Genomic DNA, 19,931 nt, shown 5'->3' on the forward strand with positions numbered 1-19,931 from the left:
TAGACATGCCCCAAGGCCGGACGGGGCTGGCCCTTCCCCGGGCCGAACAGCGCCGTACGTACAGACATGCCCCAAGGCCGGACGGGGCTGGCCCTTCCCCGGGCCGAACAGCGCCGTACGTACAGACATGCCCCAAGGCCGGACGGGGCTGGCCCTTCCCCGGGCCGAACAGCGCCGTACGTACAGACATGCCCCAAGGCCGGACGGGGCTGGCCCTTCCCCGGGCCGAACAGCGCCGTACGTACAGACATGCCCCAAGGCCGGACGGGGCTGGCCCTTCCCCGGGCCGAACAGCGCCGTACGTACAGACATGCCCCAAGGCCGGACGGGGCTGGCCCTTCCCCGGGCCGAACAGCGCTGTACGTGCAGACATGCCCCAAGGCCGTATGGGGCCGGCCCTTCCCTGGGCCGTGCAGCGCTGTACGTGCAGACGTGCCCGAAGGCCAGACGGGGCCGGCCCTTCCCCGAGCCATGCAGCACCATACGTGCAGACGTGCCCCAAGGCCATGCTCTAAGGCCCCAAGTCTCTGCTGTTCCATGGGGCCGTGCCCCTGCCCGCGAGTGTGGGGGCCCATCTGACCCCATCCCCCTTTTTTTCCAGGCCCATCTCAGCCATGAGGAGCAGCAGTGCCCGGGCATGGCAGGAACTGCTGGCCCTGCTCTGCAGCGTCTGGCTCTGGGTGGGCGCTGCCCAGCGCACCGGGCCTACACCCACGGCGCAGAGCCAGGGCCCCAAGCTGAAGTTCCGCCTGGCCGGGTACCCCCGCAAGCACAACGAGGGGCGCATCGAGGTCTTCTACAATGAGGAGTGGGGCACCATCTGCGACGACGACTTCACGCTGGCCAACGCCCACGTGTTGTGCCGCCACCTCGGCTTCGTGGCCGCCACCGGCTGGGCCCACAGTGCCAAATATGGCAAAGGCGTTGGTGAGGGTCGTGGCTGGCATGTCCCTGACTGCCAGGGCCAGAATCTATGTGTGTGTGTGGGGGTGCGCATGGTGGAGCTGTGTGTGAGCAGGGGGACTGTGTGTGTCACTGGGCTTATGGGGGAGTGCGCATGCAGTGTGGCTGGGGTGTGTGTGCGTGTGATGAGGTTGTGGGCTGTATGTGCTCAGTGGGGCTGTGTGTGTGCACATGCACAGGGGGGCTGTGCATGTGTGTGTGTATGTGTGTGTGCAGTGGGGCTGGGGCTGTGTGTGTGCAGTGCGGCTGTGTGTGTGTGTGTGTGCACGCAGTGTGGCTGGGGGCTGTGTGTGTGCAGTGTGGCTGGATGCGCATGCAGTGAGGCTGTGTGTGCATGTGCAGTGGGGCTGGGTGTGTGCACGTTGTGCAGTGGCGCTGTGTATGTGCGTGCAGTGGGGCTGTGTGCTATGTGCAGTGCAGCTGGGTGCGCATGCAGTGAGGCTGGGGGCTGTGTGTGTGCAGTGGGGCTAGGTGTATGTGAGCAGTGGGTCAGGGTGTGTGCGCAGTGGGTCAGGGTGTGTGTGTGCACACAGTGGGGCTGTATGTGTGCAGTGGGCCTAGGTGTATGTGCGCAGTGGGGCTGGGTGTGCGCAGTGGGGCTGGGTGTGTGCAGTGGGGCTGGGGACTGTGTGTATGCAGTGGGGCTGGGGGCTGTATGTGTGCAGTGGGGCTAGGTGTATGTGCGCAGTGGGTCAGGGTGTGTGTGCAGTGGGGCTGGGGGCTGTGTGTGTGCAGTAGGGCTAGGTGTATGTGCGCAGTGGGTCAGGGTGTGTGTGCAGTGGGGCTGGGTGCTGTGTGTGCGCAGTAGGGCTGAGTGTGTGCACGTGGAGTGAGGCTGGGTGTGTGTTGCTGTAGATTTGCCAACACAGTGGCGGGGGGCAGTGCATGTGAAGTGCCCCCCCCCGCCCGTGGCTGTGGGGCTGGGTACTGTGGGAGGCTGGGATTCCAGGGCAGTGGCTCCTAAGGAGGCTGCTCTGGTTTTTGTGGGTGGGGAAACCCCAGGCTGCACCCCCCTGCCCCTGGGAGCAAACCGGGAAATCACCCTTTGGGGGGTGAGATTCACGTTTCTTCCGACTTCTTTTTGAGTTGCATTGACCTGCCCCACACTGCCACATACCCCCAAAGACACCCCCACACCTTATATACACCCCCTCCGGCCCAGACCCGGCCCTGCCCGTGACCCCGCCCTGGCCTGGTGCCTCTGCAGGGCGGGTCTGGCTGGACAATGTGAACTGCGGGGGCAGCGAGAAGAGCATCGCGGACTGCAAGTCACGGGGCTGGGGGAACAGTGACTGCAGCCATGAGGAGGACGCGGGCGTGATCTGCAAGGACGAGCGCATCCTGGGCTACGTGGACTCCAACGTCATCGAGGTGAGTAGCTGCAGCCCTGGGGTCCGGGCCCCATGCAGTGGGGCTGCCAGTCCCCCCCCCACTCATCCCCCACACAGCGGGGCTGCCAGTCCCCCCCCCCCATGCCCCACACAGCGGGGCTGCCAGTCCCCCCCCCCCATGCCCCACGCAGCGGGGCTGCCAGTCCCCCCCCATGCCCCACGCGGGGCTACCACCAGCCCTCTCGCTGGGGCCCACACACTGGGGCTGCCCTGCCCTGACCCAGTCTCGCTCCTGCCCAGGCTCCGTCTCCCGGGTTCTCATGAGCCTGGTGCGGTCTCTGTGTCCCTGTCATTGGGGCTGGGCAGGCTGGCACCAGGTAGGCTGGGGTACTGGGCAGGCTGGGTGGACCGGGCGGGCTGGGCATACTGGTGCTAGGCAGGCTGGGCGGCTGGCGTGGGGCCGGGAGGGCCGGTGCTGGGCAGGCTGGCGCGGGGCCGGGAGGGCCGGTGCTGGGCAGGCTGGCGTGGGGCCGGGAGGGCCGGGCAGGCCGGTGCTGGACCAAGTGGGCCGGACAGGCTGGCACTGGGCAGGCTGTTGGGACCTGTCGGGTGGAGCTCAGCAGCCCTGACTGGGCTCTCCCTCTGCCAGGCCGAGCAGAACCAGGTGGAGGAGCTCAGGCTGCGGCCTGTGGTCTCGGGCGCCAGGAAGCGGCTGCCGGTGACGGAGGGTGTGGTGGAGGTGCGCTACAAGGAGGGCTGGGCGCAAATCTGCGACGAGGGCTGGAATCACAAGAACAGCCGCGTGGTTTGCGGGATGATGGGCTTCCCGTCCGAGAAGAAGATCAACAGGAACTTCTACAAGTGAGTGAGGGGGCTGAAGGAGAGCCCCACCGATGGGGCGGGCCTGGCACTGCCCAGTGGGGCCTGCATGGGTACCAAGGAGGGGGGAGTCCTGTGGGGCTGGGGGGCGGGAAGCTGGAGTAAGGCTGGGGGGCCCCACAGTGGGGCAGCCCTGGTGATGGCTGGGTCAGTGCTGCCAACTCTCATGATTCTGTTGTGACTCTCGCGATATTTGGTGTTTTTCCTAAATCCCCAGCTGCTGGAGTCAGGTGACTGTGAGGGCGTCGTCTCCCGTGTGACTAAGCTGGTCGGTTGGGTGGGACGCGGAGGTGGAACCTGATGGCTCAGAATGGGGCGAGGGCACGGACCCTGCATGGGCCTTGTTACAAATTCCCTGCTTTTGGGGCAGCGACCCTGGGTCCATGCCTGTGTCCGGCGAGCCCCGGAGTGCTCCCATATTGCCAGCCACACTGAGCCTGGCCCTGCTGCGTGGGGAGACTGGGGCAGCCTCGCGGTGCCTGGGTAGCCTGACGTGCTCGGACCTGGCCTTGAGCCTGTGCAGAGGCTGGGTCTGGCCCAGGAGGCTGTATGTGCACGGCTCTGCAGGGATCCAGCGCCGTGGAGTTGAGCGCCAGGGGGCCTTCCTCATGCCCTCCCAGGCCCCACGCTGGCCGACAGCCCCAGCCTGGCTCTGCCATGACTCCAGGGAGCTGCCAGCCCTGGTGCTGTCTCTGGACTTGTGGGCTGTAGCTCTGGGCATCTGCCGGCCCCTCACCGTCCCCTGACTGGCAGGTCACCGTTTCCTTTCTGCAGGCGGTTAAAGCGAGCAGCCAAGATAAAGAGCCGGAGCCCAGGGCCGGGTGCAAGGTAACAGGGTAGGGCCAGGGCCACATCCTGGGGCCGAGTCTCCCCGGCAGGTCTGGGGCTGCCGAGTCTCTCTGGATGGGAGAAGCTGCCCCTGCCTGGGCCAGTCTCTTCTGCCATCAGGGCTGGATTCTGGGCTGGGCCCTGGGAATCCAGCTGGAGCCATGAACTTCACCCTGGGATCAAAGGCTGCCCTGGGCAGGGGACTGAGCCCCTCGCTGCACGGCTCCTGTGGGGCCTTTGCATTTCAGTGGGTGAGGTTCATTCGGCCGTGGCTGGGATGCGAGGCCTGGTCGGGGTCTGACCCGCCCCTGCATGGAGCTGGGGCTTCTGCTTGCGTTCTGTGTCCTCCACGAGAAATGGCTCTTTCTCCTTGGCCTGGCATTGCATAGGGTCCCCACGCCAGCCCCTCAAAGGGGGCTGTGCCCAGGTGGGGTCTGATCCGGTCCCTGTACTGGGAGCTGGGAGCACCATGCCCACCACTGGCTGGCAAGGGCACCTCTCGGGGGGACACGCTGGGGATCCCTATGTGGGGGCCATTGCCACAGAGATGGGACTGTTGGTCTTCACCCCCCCCCCCCCAACCCAGCAGTGGGTTCGGTGGCTGTCGGGGTCAGCCCAGGGCCCTGAAGCAGAGCTGTCTCTCCTGGAGGGGGAAGGAAGGGCTGGTGGACACGGGCCATTTTCTGGAGAAAATGGCAGTGGGGCAGCTGGGCTGGCTGTGAGTCCCCCCGTTCCCCACCCGGATATGCCTGCACCTAAGCCATGGGGCTGCGGGACTCGTGTGTGGCGGCAGGGCCTGGAGGCTGTAGTGGGAACTGCGCAACATGGTAGCATTTACTTTCAGAAAGGGGGGACTACACAAAAATGAGGAAGTTAGTGAAACAGAAATGAAAAGGTCCAGCGCCAAAAGTGAAATCCCTGCAAGCTGCATGGAAACTTTTTAAAGACACAATAATAAAGGCTCAACTTAAATATATACCCCAAATTAAAAAACATAGTAAGAGAACCCAAAAAGTGCTACTGTGGCTAAACAACAAAGTAAAGGAAGCAGTGAGAAGCAAAGAGGCATCCTTTAAACAATATAAGTTAAATCCTAGTGAGGAAAACAGAAAGTAGCATAACCACTGGCAAATGAAGTGTAAAAATATAATTAGGAAGGCCAAAAAACAATTTGAAGAACGGCTAGTCAAAGACTCAAAAAGTAATAGCAAAAAAATGTGTAAGTACATCAGAAGCAGGAGGCCTGCTAAACAACCAGTGGGGCCACTGGACGATAGAGATGCTAAAGGAGCAGTCAAGGAAGATAAGGCTGTTGCCGAGAAACTAAATGAATTCTTTCCATTGGTCTTCACGGCTGAGGATGTGAGGGAGACTCCCAAACCTGAGCCATTCTTTTTAGGTGACAAATCTGAGGAACTGTCCCAGATTGAGATATCATTAGAGGAGGTTCTGGAACAAATTGATAAACAAAACAGTAATAAGTCACCAGGACCAGATGGTATCACCCAAGAATTCTGAAGGAACTCAAATGTGAAATTGGAGAACTACTAAGTGTCATTTGTAACCTATCATTTAAATCAACTTCTGTACCAAATGACTGGAGGATAGCTAATGTGACGCCAATTTTAAAAAGGGCTCCAGAGATGATCCCAGCAATTACAGGCCAGTAAGCCTGACTTCAGTACTGGGCAAACTGATTGAAACTATAGTAAAGAACAGAATTGTCAGACACATAGATGAACATAACTTGTTGGGGAAGAGTCAACATGGCTTTTGTAAAGGGAAATCATGCCTCACCAATCTATTAGAATTCTTTGAGGGGGTCAACAAGCATGTGGACAAGGGGGATCCAGTGGATATAGTGTACTTAGAATTTCAGAAAGCCTTGACAAGGTCTCTCACCAAAGGCTCTTAAGCAAAGTAAGCTGTCATGGGAGAAGAGGGAAGGTTCTCTCATGGATCAGTAACTGGTTAAAAGATAGAAAACAAAGGGTAGGAATAAATGGTCAGTTTTCAGAATGGAGAGAGGTAAATAGTGGTGTCCCCCAGGGGTCTGTACTAGGACCAGTCCTATTCAACATATTCATAAATGATCTTGGAAAAGCGGTGAACCGTGAGGTGTCAAAATTTGCAGATGATACAAAACTACTCAAGATAGTTAAGTCCCAAGCAGACTGCGAAGAGCTACAAAAGGAATCTCACAAAACGGGGTGACTGGACAACAAAATGGCAGATGAAATTCAGTGTTGATAAGTGCAAAGTAATGCACATAGGAAAACATAATCCCAACTTTACATATAAAATGATGGGGTCTAAATTAGCTGTTACCACTCAAGAAAGAGATCTTGGCGTCATTCTAGATCGTTCTCTGAAAACATCCACTCAATGTGCAGCGGCAGTCAAATAAGCAAACAGAATGTTGTGAATCATTAGGAAAGGGATAGATAATAAGACAGAAAATATCATATTGCCTCTATATAAATCCATGGTACGCCCACACCTTGAATACTGCGTGCAGATGTGGTCGCCCCATCTCAAAAAGATATATTGGAATTGGAAAAGGTTCAGAAAAAGACAACAAAAATTATTAGAGATATGGAACAGCTTTCATATGAGGAGAGATTAATAAGACTGGGACTTTTCATTTCGGAAAAGAGACAACGAAGTGGGACCATGATAGAGGGCTGTAAAATCATGACTGGTGTAGAGAAAGTAAATGAGGAAGTGTTATTTACTCCTTCTCATAACACAAGAACTAGGGGTCACCAAATGAAATTAATAGGCATCAGGTTTAAAACCCACAAAAGGAAGTATTTCTTCACACAACGCACAGTCAACCTGTGGAACTCTTTGCCAGAAGATGTTGTGAAGGCCAAGACTATAACAGGGTTAAAAAAAGAACTAGGTAAATGCATGAAGGATAGGTCCATCAATGGCTATTAGCCAGGATGGGCAGGGATGGTGTCCCAAGCCTCTGTTTGCCAGAAGCTGGGAATGAGCGGACAGGGGATGGATCACTTGATGATTCCCTGTTCTGTTCATTCTCTCTGGGGCACCTGGCACTGTCCACTGTCGGAAGACAGGATACTGGGCTAGATGGACCTTTGGTCTGACCCAATCTGGCCGTTCTGATGTTCTTATGCTGTGCGCACGCAGTGGCAGTCCCCGCCCTGAGATCTGGGTCTGGTCTGATACCTTCCCAGCACTGGCTGAGGGACATGAGCCAAGGTTAGCAACGGCCCTGCAGCCCGAGCCACCCCTCATTGTTCCAGGTCAGAGCTCAGATCCTGGAGAGCCTGGGGGCGGCTGAGGGACCAGAGAGGAGCTGGGCACGCACTGAACTCTCTGTTGCTGTCCCTGCTAGAGAAGGGAAGTGGGGAGTGCAGGGGGCTGCCCTGGTCTCGGTGGGTTCGGCTGGTGGCTGTGCTCCCTTTGGGGCCCTGCCCAGCCCATTGGCATTGCCCGGAGGTCAGCAGGAGCAGGGGCTTGACACAAGTTCCCACCTGCTAGTGCTCCCGTATTGCAGGGGGCCATCCTCAATCTGCTGCTTTTGACACCCGCCCTAGCTCCAGGTAGGCCGCGGAACCCTGCCAGTGCAGAGGTGGAGCAGAGGGGACCTAGATGGAGAGGAGGATGGGGTGGAGTGCATGAGGGGATGGAGGTGTACCTGGGGGAATGGATGCATGGTTACATACAGAGAGGGGTGGGTGGCAGGGTGTGTACAGGGATGGATGGAGAAATACGTACGGGGGTGGCTGGCTGGGTGTACGGAGCAGGAGGGATGGGTGAGTGAATAGCTATGCACAGGTGTGGGTTGGTGGGTACATATGGGGGTGGCTGGCTGGGTGTATGGAGGGGGAGGGATGGGATGGGAGGGAGAATAGCTATGCAGAGGTGTGGGTTGGTGGGTACGTACGGGGGTGGCTGGCTGGGTGTACGGAGGGGTAGGGATGGGTGAGTGGATAGCTATGCACAGGTGTGGGTTGGTGGGTACATATGGGGGCGGCTGGCTGGGTGTACAAAGGGGTAGGGATGGGTGAGTGGATAGCTATGCACAGGTATGGGTTGGTGGGTACATATGGGGGCGGTTGGCTGCTGGGTGTATGAAGGGGGAGGGATGGGTGAGTGGATAGCTATGCACAGGTATGGGTTGGTGGGTACATATGGGGGTGGCTGGCTGCTGGGTGTACTGAGGGGGATACACTGGATGGGATAGAGGGGTAGCGCAGGACCATGGTTTGGGGCAGTGTTTACACGGGTGGTGCCAGCGATGCTGCACGTCACAGCTCCGTTTGGAGCAAGGGGTTGAATTACGGCCAGCGCAGGAGCGAGCAGTAGAGTCTGAATTCCAGCTTTCCTTCCCGACCCAGACACACCGGGCACTCAAGCTATGCCAGGGGCAGGCTGACACTGTATCGGGAGGAGTGGGGCTCCCGGCAGGGCCGGGCGCAGTGCCTTGCGGGAGACAGCCTGGAAGCCTGCCTGGCCCCCTGCAGCTAGGTCCCTGCCCGGGCCCCTGCCTGTCTGGGGTTACACGGGAGAGGGTGAGGTTGTGAGCGGTGCAGGGCGCTCATCCCCAGGGGTCGCCAGGGTCGGGAGCACGCAGCATGCATGCCATGGCCATAGGGCACCGGGCGCCATGTGTGCTGCATTCCAGGGAGCATGTGCCTGCCTGTGGGATGTGGTGGCTGGCGTGACACAGGACATGGCTGCGTCACACCTGTCATGGGCCATCAGGTGGGAAATGGAGTCACTGCAGTGGGTGACTGATTTCCGGCCATGAGGTGGGAGAAGCTGTCGCTGGCAGCAGCTGCCCTCCTGCAGTGAGCCCCGCCTGAGGCCTGGTGGAATGGGCGGCACCCAGGCCCTGTCCAGGTGGATCTGGTGCCCGCACGCCTGGATCTGGCCAGGGGCCTGGAGGCAGCTGGGCAGCCCCGTTCTGCCGGGCCGGCGGTGGCAGGCAGAGCCAGGGCAGGACGTTGGTTGCAGACCTGGGCTCCGAACTCCTTGACTGTTGTTTTCTATTTTCCAGGCTGGTCTCCAAAGCTCGCCCCAAACACAAGCCCAGGGAGGACTTTGGGGTCCCCAAGAGGTAAATGGGGGCCTGGTACCAGAGGGTCCCGGAGTCCAAAGGCCTGTGGCCAGCTCTGGGGTTCCCTGGTGAAGGAGGAGTGTGGGCCTTGCTGGCCGGGGCCGGGGTCGTGCTGCAAGGGGCTGGGCCATGGAGTGACGGTCTCTCTCTTCCCTGCTGATTGGTGTTTGGGTCATGGATGGCGAGAGTCCCTGGGCTGGGCTCGGTGCCTGGCACCCCGCTGCCCCTCCCCTGCCAGGCACTCACGCCCTGCTCTCTGCTGGCAGGTTGTACCTGGAACGGCAGCAGCTCAGCTACCGGCTGCACTCGGTGGCCTGCACGGGGAACGAGGTGCACATCTCCATGTGCCCCTTCGAATTCTACAAGGGCAATGCCACTGCGACCTGCAAAGGCGGGATGCCCGCTGTGGTGAGCTGCATGCCAGGGCCCCTCTTCACCACTGGCAGTGCCCCAAAGAAGAAGCAGCAGCGGCAGCAGCGGCAGCAGGGCCAGGTAAGCGCTCTCCGTGGGTTCAGCATGGGGCATGCGGATTGTTTTGCCCCACCCACTGCGTATCAGGCAGTGACGCCCCAGCGCAGTGACTATCTCCCAGGGCCTGGTGGGGGCAGCAGGAGCCCTGAGGTGCCCCTTGGTTCTGGGCCTGGCAGCAGTGCGGAGCGTCGGCTGTCCCGTGACGTGTCTCCCACGCTCTCGCCGCAGCAGCGCGTCCGGCTGAAGGGTGGTGCCAAGGCGGGGGAAGGCCGGGTCGAGGTGCTGAAGAACAGCGAGTGGGGCACTGTCTGCGATGACCGCTGGAACCTGCTGACAGCCAGCGTGGTGTGCCGTGAGCTGGGGTTCGGCAGTGCCAAGGAGGCTCTGACGGGAGCACGCATGGGCCAAGGTGAGCTGGGACGGGGGTGGTGAGAGGAGAAGGTCTGGGGCAGCCCCGTGCGTACGTGGGAGCGTGTCAGCGCATGCCGGGGAGCCCGTCAGGGCATGAGTGTGGGCACGTCTGCCCTCTGGTCACCTGTTTGAGCCCCTGAGCCTGTTGCTCTGCACGGGAGAGAACCAGGTCAGGCGGGTTGAGGGCTCTGCACCCCGGGGACGCTGGCTCGAGGGGGCTCTCCCCACATTGGGGTGGGCTTGGTGCTGAGCCGCTCCAGCTCTGTTAGTGAGCGCTGTGCAGTCTGGGTGCCCTCGCGCCCTGCCCCTGCCCCCTCTCTGCCAGCCTCTCCAAGGGGACTCCAGACAGGCAAGCTGCAAGGGCTGGGAGAAATTCAGCCTCCGAGGGAGAGCCCAGCCCCTGGAGGGCCAGGGAAATGCCTGACGCCAGCCCCGTAGGAACTGATCAGGTCTGAGGAGACCCCCATATGTGTCCAGCAGGAGGGAGGGTTGGGGCGAGGAGGGAGAGCTCCTGGGACTAGGGTAGGTATGGGGCTTTCCTGGGGCACTGGCTGCCTGCCTCCCCGTCACCTGGCCCCTCTGCTCCCGGCAGGGATGGGTCCCATCCACATGAACGAGGTGCAGTGCACAGGCTCGGAGAAGTCGCTGTGGAGCTGCCCCTATAAGAACATCACGGCGGAGGACTGCAAGCACTCCGAGGACGCCGGGCTCCGCTGCAACATCCCCTACATGGGCTACGAGACCACGGTCAGCACCGCCCCCGTGCAGGGGGGCAGCCCGCAAGGGCTGCGGGAGGGGGCCTGGCTTAGAGGCTCAGCGGAGCCCAGGATCTGCTGCTCTGCCAGAGTCCCACGTCACTGCCCAGCGGGGGCCATCTCCCCTGGCAGGGCTCACAGGGCCAGTCCTCTGCCTGCAGCTCCCCCTCATGTCCCCCCAACACACTGACAGCTCCTGGGCATGGAGGGGCCACCTCCGAGACACCGGCAAAGCGGGCACCGCCCCCCCAACAAAAAGGGTGCTAGTGCCGACCAGAGCCAGGTGTTACTGCAGTGGGGTGGAGCCATGGGGCCCAAAAGGGAACCCAGCATGTGCACAGCGCTGTCTGACTGCCCACGGGAAAACCCAGCGTGGTAACGCCTTTCACGGGCCACCCACGAGGCCCTGAGGTGTCTCCCTGCTCGGGGTGTGTGTGTGTGTCATGTGCCATCTGGGAGAGTCCCCTGCTGTGGGGGGGCACATGCCAGCTGGGGTAGCCCCCTGTGGGGGGGGGGACGTGCCAGCTGGGGTAGCCCCCTGTGGGGGGGGGGGGACGTGCCAGCTGGGGTAGCCCCCTGTGGGGGGGCACGTGCCAGCTGGGATAGCCCCCTGTGGGGGGGGGCACGTGCCAGCTGGGGTAGCCCCCTGCGGGGGGGACCCATGTGCCAGCTGGGTTTTTACCATCCAGAACACGTGGCAGGGACCCCAGTGCTGCAGTGGCTCTCGCTGGTCCCATCGTAGGTGCCAGCTGGTGAGGCTGAAAGGAGACGATTCCCAGGCTGGGGTGCGGGAGGACTGGTTGTACCCTTGCCGCTGGGCACTTTGGGGGGCAGTCATGGGGGGAAGAGGGAGGACCCTCAGCACAGTCCCTCTTCTATTTCCTCTCTGCTCCCCTGTGGGTTGCTGCCCCATTCTATGGGTCTCAGTAGTGTCATGGTGCCCCTGCCCCCAGGCGTCTCTCTCCCATGTGGGTTGGTGCTGGCCAGGGGCTGTGATGATGGGAGGTGTCCCACACGCCCAGGGTCTGTTCAGTTCACAGCCCGCGCTCTGCCCTGGGCGTGGCACCCCGCAGTGCCACCCCAGGTCTGGGGAGGAGAGGAGCACCCATTGGGGAACCTCAGCCTGCCCTGGGGCGCCCATCCCTGCCCACAGGGAGAGGAGTCCCGAGCACCCGTCAGGAGATTGCTGCTTTGCACTGCATGCTCCCTGCGTGCTCATGGGGGATGGGCACTGAGCAAACTGGGCGCACGCAGCTCCCCCCTCGGCTCGCTCCCACCTGCGCGGCAGGTCTCTGCTGATTTCACTCCCCATCTCCAGGGCCCCCAGCACCAACCTGGACGAGGATATTGGTTCCTGCACGGGCAGCTGGACAGGGCTGGAGTCACATGGCGCGAGCTCCGCCCTGGTCCTGCCGCACTGGCCAGTGGTGGATTGGGAGGGGCAGCTTGGGCACCTGGTGCCCCGGAGATGAAGCGACTGCAAATCACCATCTGTCTGGACCGCAGGGGGATCAGGGCTGGGGCGGGGGGATACAACTCTGGCTCCCCAGGCCACCTCTGCAAGGGCACTCCCTCGCACCCTGGGCAGACAGGACCGGGGCTGGAGCTGGCCTGGCACTGCCCGGGCTGCACCCACTCTGAGAGACAAGGTGCAGGCTGTAGGGGCTGCCCCGCCGGCCCCTTCCCCAGCACCAGGTCAGGCCCCAGCCCCATGGGAAGAGCCGGCTTGTGGCTACATGGGAGGCTGCTGGGGGAGGTGGGGGACGCCTGGAGCTCTGCAAGTGGATCCCTCAGGGACCCAGCTGGGCCCTGCCGCCAGCCCCTCCTGCTGCTCCCCAGCTAACCCGGCCTTGTCACCCTCTCTCCGCAGATTCGCCTGAGCGGGGGCCGGAGCCGCTTCGAGGGGCGGGTTGAGGTGGCGCTGGGCACTGGGAGCAGTGGGCGCCCCGCCTGGGGCCTGATCTGTGGCGATGGCTGGGGAACCCTGGAGGCCATGGTGGCTTGTCGCCAGCTGGGCCTGGGATTCGCTAACCATGGCTTACAAGTAGGTATTAGTGCTGGCTTGGCTAACCGCGTCAGGCAGGGCCCAGTACCCTGGGGGGGCGAGGGCAGCATGCTGGGTTCGCAGGGCCGGCTGGCTGTGGGGCGGGGCTGCATGCTCACGGCCCACAGGGCTTCTTCACAGATCCGCATAGTAGGAGGAAGGGCCCCCACCGAGGGCCGCGTGGAGGTGAAGCGAGGCAGTAAGTGGGGAACGGTCTGCAGTGAGGGCTGGACCACCAAGGAAGCCATGGTGGCATGTCGCCAGCTCGGCCTGGGCTACTTCTTGCATGCAGTGACGGTAGGTGCTGGAGGGGCCCAGGCCTCAGGGCATGGGGGGCAGGGGTTCGCCCACCGGGACTGGCTCAGGGCTTGCTCGCAGGGCCCAGGCAGTGCGGGGAGGGACGCTTGGGGGCTTGGTCTCTGGGAGCTGCTGCCCAGCAGCCGGGAAGGTACGCACAGGTCTCGCCGGGGGTGGGGAGGGGGAATGGCACGGGCACGGCACACACAAGTGTGGGGTGGGAGGGGGCACGCCCGGGGCTCGGTGCCTGGCTTGCCGTGCGGAGGGGCAGGGGGCACACGGGACTCTGACCAGCCCGGCGTCTCTCCCAGGAGACGTGGTACTGGGATGCCAGCAACGTGACGGAGATGGTGCTGAGCGGCGTGAGGTGCGCTGGCCACGAGATGGCGCTGAGCCACTGCCAGCACCACGGCAACAGCCTCAACTGCAAGAAGACGGGCACCCGCTTCGCTGCCGGGGTCATCTGCTCCGAGAGTGAGCGGGGGGCGGGGGGCTCCCGGTCACCCTGGCCCCGCCTACTAGCAACTCACAGTGTGTCACGTGGGCTGCAGGTTGAAAACCACAGCACCCCCCACCCTAAAACTGCCCACAGTCCCCTATGTCCAGCGCCCTCGCCCAGAGTGGGGCCAGGAGTGGAGCCCTGGGCGTGGGCCGGGCAGCAGCCGGCACCCCCAGCACTGGGCCAGGAGTGGAACCCCACGTAAAACCTGGGGCAAACCCCTAGTTCCAAGAGCCCCCCCCCCAACCTACCCCCAGACCCACTCTCCTGCCCACTGCAGCACGCACCAGCCCCCGCTGGCAGGAGCGCTGGTGCAGGCTGCAAGGCCCTTGCTCCCCTTCAGCCAGCTCCACCCCTGCCAGGCCAGAGCAGCAACTTTTGAATTTTTTTTAGCACAGCTGGACCACAGCTGTGCACGAACTGGCGGCATCCCCTTGTTGAGAACTGCTGCTGTGAGCCATCCTTTCAGCCCCAGCCCCGTGCTCTGATTGGCTGCTCTCAGGCCCCCTGCTTTGATTGGCTCAGACCTCGTCATCCCTGCACTAAAACCAAATATGGCCTTGACCTCCTCTGTCCCCCCCAGCGCTGAGCAGGCCCCTCCCCCCCTCCCCTCCCCTCCCCCCAACACTGAGCAGGCACCCCCTCTCCCCCCAGAAAGGAGCAGGTGCCCCCCGCATCCTCCTGCCCCCCAGCACTGAGCAGGCCTCTCTGCCCCCAGCTGCCTCGGACCTGCTGCTGCACGCCCCGCTGGTCCAGGAGACGGCCTACATTGAGGACCGGCCCCTGCACATGCTGTACTGTGCAGCAGAGGAGAACTGCCTCTCCAGCACCGCCCGCAACGCCAACTGGCCCTACGGGCACCGCCGCCTGCTGCGCTTCTCCTCCCAGATCCACAACAATGGCCGCGCCGACTTCCGCCCGAAGGCCGGGCGCCACTCCTGGGTCTGGCACGAATGCCATAGGTAAATGGGGGGCTTGCCATGGCTCAGACATGCAGGGGTGCGGGCCAGGGCCAAGCTGGAAGTGAAGCTCAACTGGGCCTAGATGGGGTTGGTGGAGGCCGAGGTCTGATGGGACAGGGGGCGGGCAGGGTATGGGGGGAGGCCGAGGGGGGAGGGGCGGGCAGGGTACGGGGGGAGGCCGAGGGGGGAGGGGGCGGGCAGGGTACGGGGGGGAGGCCGAGGGGGGAGGAGCCTGGGCAGGGTCTGGGGGAGGCCCAGGGGGAGGAGGCTGGGCAGGGTCCAGGGGAGACCGAGATCTGAGGAGGGAGGAGGCTGGGCAGAGTATGGGGGAGGCCGAGGGGGAGGAGGCTGGGTAGGGTCTAGGGGAGGCCGAGGGGGGAGGAGGATGGGCAGGGTCCGGGGGAGGCCGAGGGGGAGGAGGCTGGGCAGGGTCTAGGGGAGGCCGAGGTCCGAGGGGGGAGGAGGATGGGCAGGGTCCGGGGGAGGCCGAGGGGAGGAGGCTGGGCAGGGTCTAGGGGAGGCCGAGGTCCGAGGGGGGAGGAGGATGGGCAGGGTCCGGGGGAGGCCGAGGTCCGAGGGGGGAGGAGGCTGGGCAGGGTCCAGGAGAGACCGAGATCTGAGGGGGGAGGAGGCTGGGCAGGGTCCGAGGGAGGCTGAGGGGGGAGGAGGCTGGGCAGAGTATGGGGGAGGCCGAGGGGGGAAGAGGCTGGCCAGGGTCCGGGGGAGGCCGAGGGGGAGGAGGCTGGGTAGGGTCTAGGGGAGGCCGAGGTCCGAGGGGGGAGGAGGATGGGCAGGGTCCGGGGGAGGCCAGGGGAGCGTGGGGTGCCACGCCCTGTGGAGACCGTGGCGGGCCATGCTGGTATCTTGCCCGTGGGCTGCTGGCCAGCTGCTCAGTCACTGCCTGGTCTGCCCCAGGGTGAGGTCCTGCGGGGCTGTGGGAGTGGCAGTCCTGGGGCTGGGCCCCCCCATGCCCGGTCTCTGGGCCAGCCGGTGTCTCAGGATGGGGAGGGGGTGGGGGGGAGCCTTGCAGTCACTGAAGGAGGTGGAAGTGAGGGTAGCGCTTGCCACCGCATGACCCCTTGACCTAACAGCAGCCCCCGGAAGTCCTGGCTCCAGGCCTTGCGGGGCAGCTGGTGCCTGGGTCGTCCTGTCCAAGCCATGGCGAGTCTCCTGTTTGCTCCATGGAGTTCAGTCCTGCTCTGGGGGGGCTCCCAGCTGGCAGGGCAGCTCTCAGGGGAAGGGCCGTGGGAGAGGGTCGGGGGGGACGGGGGGGCTGGCTTGGAGATGGGAGGGGGGAGCCCTGGGGGTGGCTGCTGTAGGGCAGGCTATGGGTGCTCTGAGGGAGGGGGATCTGTGGCTCCAGTGGCACAGAACTCGCATGGGGACGCAGTGGGGCTGTGAGCATTAACGTGGGGGGAGCAGGGTCCCCTGTGACCGCCCGTTCTGGGGGCTTTTCCTTGCTCCCCCTTGTTCTGCATGACAATGCAATTGCAGCAGGTGCTGGAGCGGGAGTCGCTGTGGGCCCGGGGTCTGTGTAGGGCTGCATGAGAAAGCGCCCGGGGGTATGACTGGGGCCCCTCTGGGGGTATGTGGCTGGGCTGCCTCCCAGTGCCTCTCTGGGACAGACAGACACACGTCCCGCTTTCCACTCCATGCCTCTCTCCGGGCTGCCCCTTCCCCAGGGCCATGTCCCCAGGATATTCCCAATACGCCGCCCCATGCATGTCTCTGGGCCGTTCTCCATCCTCCCAGGCGTCCCCCCGGCTCGCACCCCACACCCTGTGTGTGTCTCTGGGCTTCCCCCACACCCCGGCTGCAGCACATCTCTGGGATCCCCCGTCTCTCGCCCCACCCACTGTGTGTCTGTGGGTGCAGCGCCTTCGGTTTGTCTCTCTTCCCAGGCACTATCACAGCATGGACATCTTCACCCACTACGACCTCCTGACCCCCAACGGCACCAAGGTGGCTGAGGGCCACAAGGCCAGCTTCTGCCTGGAGGACACGGAGTGCCAGGAAGGTGGGTGCAGCGGCTTGGCACTGCCATGAGTCATGCTGGAAGCGAGGGGAGAGCCCGGGGGGAGGGTGTCTCTGCCCACTGATCTCTCCTCCCTCTGGGGCTGCCCCGTGGGGAGTTGCTGCCTGCCTCAGGCTGGGCTTGCTGTGGGGCAGAGGGAGGGCCATGGTAAGTGACCTCACCCCCCGTTCCAGACGTGGCCAAGCGGTACGAGTGCGCTAACTTCGGAGAGCAGGGCATCACCGTGGGCTGCTGGGACCTGTACAGGCACGACATCGACTGCCAGTGGATCGACATCACCGACGTCCGGCCCGGCAACTACATCCTGCAGGTACGTGAGGGCAGAGGCTGCTGTGCCCTCCCCATGTGTGCGTGGGCAGCTGCCGGGTACTCGGAGCCCCAGCCGCCGGCACCTCTTCTCTGCCTCCCACTTCCTAGCCCATCAGAGCTTGCTTTCCTGTGTGTGTGTGTGTGGTGCGTGTGGAGTGGCTGTGTGCGTGAGTGGGGTCGGATGTGCACCTGGTGTGAGGGGAGGGGTGGTGTCTGGGCTGGGACGGGCCAGTCTCGGATGGATGAGTTTATTGGTAGGTGCTGTCCTAGAGCTGAGGTTAAATTTAGTTTGGGGCAGGATGGGGCCATGGTCTCCTCTCCTGTGGCAGTGAGTTCCACAGTCCAGACCTGGCCTCCAGGACAGTTCTGTCTCCCACTCTCCCCACTTTGGGCTGCCAGGGTCAGTGTCCCTGCGATGTAGCTGTCACAGGCAGTCAGGGAGGGATCCCCGGGGCGTAGCCAGCAGCCCAGAGGCCTGGAGCTGGGCTCTGTACTTGGGTGAGGCTGTGCAGAGCCTGGCCCTGTGGGGAACGTGGGCCCAGCGCCCTGTGCCACTGGGTGTGTACCAGGTGGAGCTTTCTCAGGCCAGGGGCTTTGTGCATAGCTGGGCAAGCTGCTATGGCCCTGCCTGTGAATGTGTGTGTGTGTGTGGAGGGGACGGGGGGGACTCATGTCATCCAGGGAATTAGCATTTAAATCACCAGCTTCTTAACCATGTATTTAAAATCCAGGCTGACAAAACCTCAGCATGGGGCAAGAACTGGGGCTGCTGCCATTCTAGCCAGAGAGGGACACGGGGGCACACAGAGCCCTGGCCTGGGGGGTGGGGGGATGGCAGAGGGGCACACGGGTGTGGGGGCCCGGCAGTCCCTCAGCCCTGGGTGGTGCCCTTGGCAGGTGGAGGGGATGGAGAAGGGGCACACGGAACTCTGGCCGGGGGGGATGGAGGAGGGGCACCCGGAGCTCTGGCCGGGGGTGGTGGTGGAGGAGGGGCACCTGGAGCCCTGGCTGGGGGGGGGATGGCGGAGGGGCACACGGGTGTGGGGGCCCGGCAGTCCCTCAGCCCTGGGTGGTGCCCTTGGCAGGTGGAGGGGATGGAGAAGGGGCACACGGAGCTCTGGCCGGGGGGGATGGAGGAGGGGCACCCGGAGCTCTGGCCGGGGGTGGTGGTGGAGGAGGGGCACCTGGAGCCCTGGCTGGGGGGGGGATGGCGGAGGGGCACACGGGTGTGGGGGCCCGGCAGGGGATGGAGAAGGGGCACACGGAGCCCTGGCCGGGGGGGGGGGGGATGGAGGAGGGGCACACGGAGCCCTGGCCCGGGGGGGGGGGGGGGATGGAGGAGGGGCACACGGAGCTCTGGCCGGGGGGGGGTGGAGGAGGGGCACCTGGAGCCCTGGCTGGGGGGGGATGGCAGAGGGGCACATGGGTGTGGGGGCCCGGCAGTCCCTCAGCCCTGGGTGGTGCCCTTGGTAGGTGGTGATTAACCCCAACTACGAGGTGGCCGAGAGCGACTTCACCAACAACGCCATGAAGTGCAACTGCAAATACGACGGGCATCGAATCTGGGTGCACAACTGCCACATCGGTACGGGGCCGCGCCGGGGCCTGGGAGAGACGGGGGGAAGAAAGCGTTGTGGGTGGTGCAGGCGGGTGGGGGAGGTGCCAGCGTTGGGCACGTGGGTGATGTGGGGGGTAGATTTGGGGGGAGGGGAGGTGGCATTGGCTGCGGGGTGGGGCAGGCTAGTGCTGGGGAGATTGGTGGGAGGGGAGCTGGCACTGGCTGTAGGGCAGGGCTGCACTGGGGCAGGGTGGGTGCTGGGGGCGTTGAGGGGTAGGTTTGGGATGGTGGGAGAGGAGTGCTGTGGCAGGGGGTGTTGAGGGCATGGGGGTGGGATAGGTTTTGGGGGATGGTGGGGAGGTGGCATTGGCTGCGGGTGTGGGGCAGGGTGGTGCTGGGGGTGGGCAGCTGGTGGGAGGGGAGATGGCATTGGCTTTGCAGGCTGGGCTGGGCAGTGCTGGGGGTGGTGAGGGGGAGGTTGCGGGGGAGGTTTGGGATAGTGGGAGGAGGGGAGAGCTGTGGCAGGGTGTGTTGAGGGCATGGGGGTGGGATAGGTTTGGGGGATGGTGGGGACCGTGGGGGGGGGAGGTGGCACTGGCTGCGGGTGTGGGGCAGGGGAGCTGGTTGGAGAGGAGGTGGCGCTGGCTGTGGGGCTGGGCTGGGCAGCGCTGGGGCAGGGTGGTGCTGGGGGTGGGGAGCTGGTGGGAGGGGAAGTGGCACTGGGGCAGGATGGTTCTGGGGGTGGGGAGCTGGTGGGAGGGGAGGTGGCACTGGGGCAGGGTGTGGGGCAGGGGAGCTGGTTGGAGAGGAGGTGGCGCTGGCTGTGGGGCTGGGATGAGCAGGGCAGCACTGGGGCAGGGTGGTGCTGGGGGTGGGGAGCTGGTGGGAGGGGAAGTGGCACTGGGGCAGGGTGGTGCTGGGGGTGGGGAGCTGGTGGGAGGGGAGGTGGCACTGGGGCAGAGTGTGGGGCAGGGGAGCTGGTTGGAGAGGAGGTGGCGCTGGCTGTGGGGCTGGGATGAGCAGGGCAGCACTGGGGCAGGGTGGTGCTGGGGGTGGGGAGCTGGTGGGAGGGGAGGTGGCACTGGGGCAGGGTGTGGGGCAGGGGAGCTGGTTGGAGAGGAGGTGGCGCTGGCTGTGGGGCTGGGATGAGCAGGGCAGCACTGGGGCAGGGTGGTGCTGGGGGTGGGGAGCTGGTGGGAGGGGAAGTGGCACTGGCTGCGGGTGTGGGGTAGGGTGGTGCTGGGGGCGGGGAGCTGGTGGGAGGGGAGGTGGCACTGGGGCAGGGTGGTGCTGGGGGCGGGGAGCTGGTGGGAGAGGAGGTGGCCCTGGCTGTGGGGCTGGGCTGGGCTGGGCAGCGCTGGGGCAGGGGGCTGCTAGGGATGTTCTGCCCTCACTGGCACCTGTGTCTCGCCTTGTGCTTCAGGTGACGCCTTCAGCGAAGAGGCCAACAAGCGGTTTGAACAGTACCCAGGACAGCTCAACAACCAGATTGTATAG

At 63.7% G+C, this 19,931-nt stretch overlaps 1 protein-coding gene across 1 annotated transcript; it reads left to right on the forward strand.

Annotated features, from left to right (window-relative positions):
- The first annotated feature begins 614 nt into the window (after positions 1–614).
- On the forward strand, positions 615–19,931 carry LOXL3 (lysyl oxidase like 3). The gene is made up of 15 exons (XM_065405087.1): positions 615–927; positions 2,171–2,334; positions 2,944–3,155; positions 3,948–4,001; positions 9,034–9,093; positions 9,360–9,585; positions 9,793–9,973; positions 10,568–10,722; positions 12,601–12,774; positions 13,383–13,545; positions 14,289–14,532; positions 16,434–16,549; positions 16,741–16,877; positions 18,350–18,461; positions 19,858–19,931. The coding sequence occupies exons 1-15, from the start codon at positions 615–617 to the stop codon at positions 19,929–19,931; spliced, it is 2,385 nt and encodes a 794-aa protein (XP_065261159.1).

Source organism: Emys orbicularis, chromosome 5 (genome assembly GCF_028017835.1).
Source record: "Emys orbicularis isolate rEmyOrb1 chromosome 5, rEmyOrb1.hap1, whole genome shotgun sequence".
NCBI classification, from domain to species: Eukaryota; Metazoa; Chordata; order Testudines; family Emydidae; genus Emys; species Emys orbicularis.

Coding starts and splice junctions, on each gene's coding strand:
- LOXL3 (XM_065405087.1), top strand. CDS start 615: ATGAGGAGCAGCAGTGCCCGGGCATGGCAGGAACTGCTGGCCCTGCTC. Junction 9,094..9,359: donor GACTTTGGGGTCCCCAAGAG/GTAAATGGGGGC, acceptor CTCTGCTGGCAG/GTTGTACCTGGAACGGCAGC. Junction 9,974..10,567: donor GGGAGCACGCATGGGCCAAG/GTGAGCTGGGAC, acceptor TGCTCCCGGCAG/GGATGGGTCCCATCCACATG.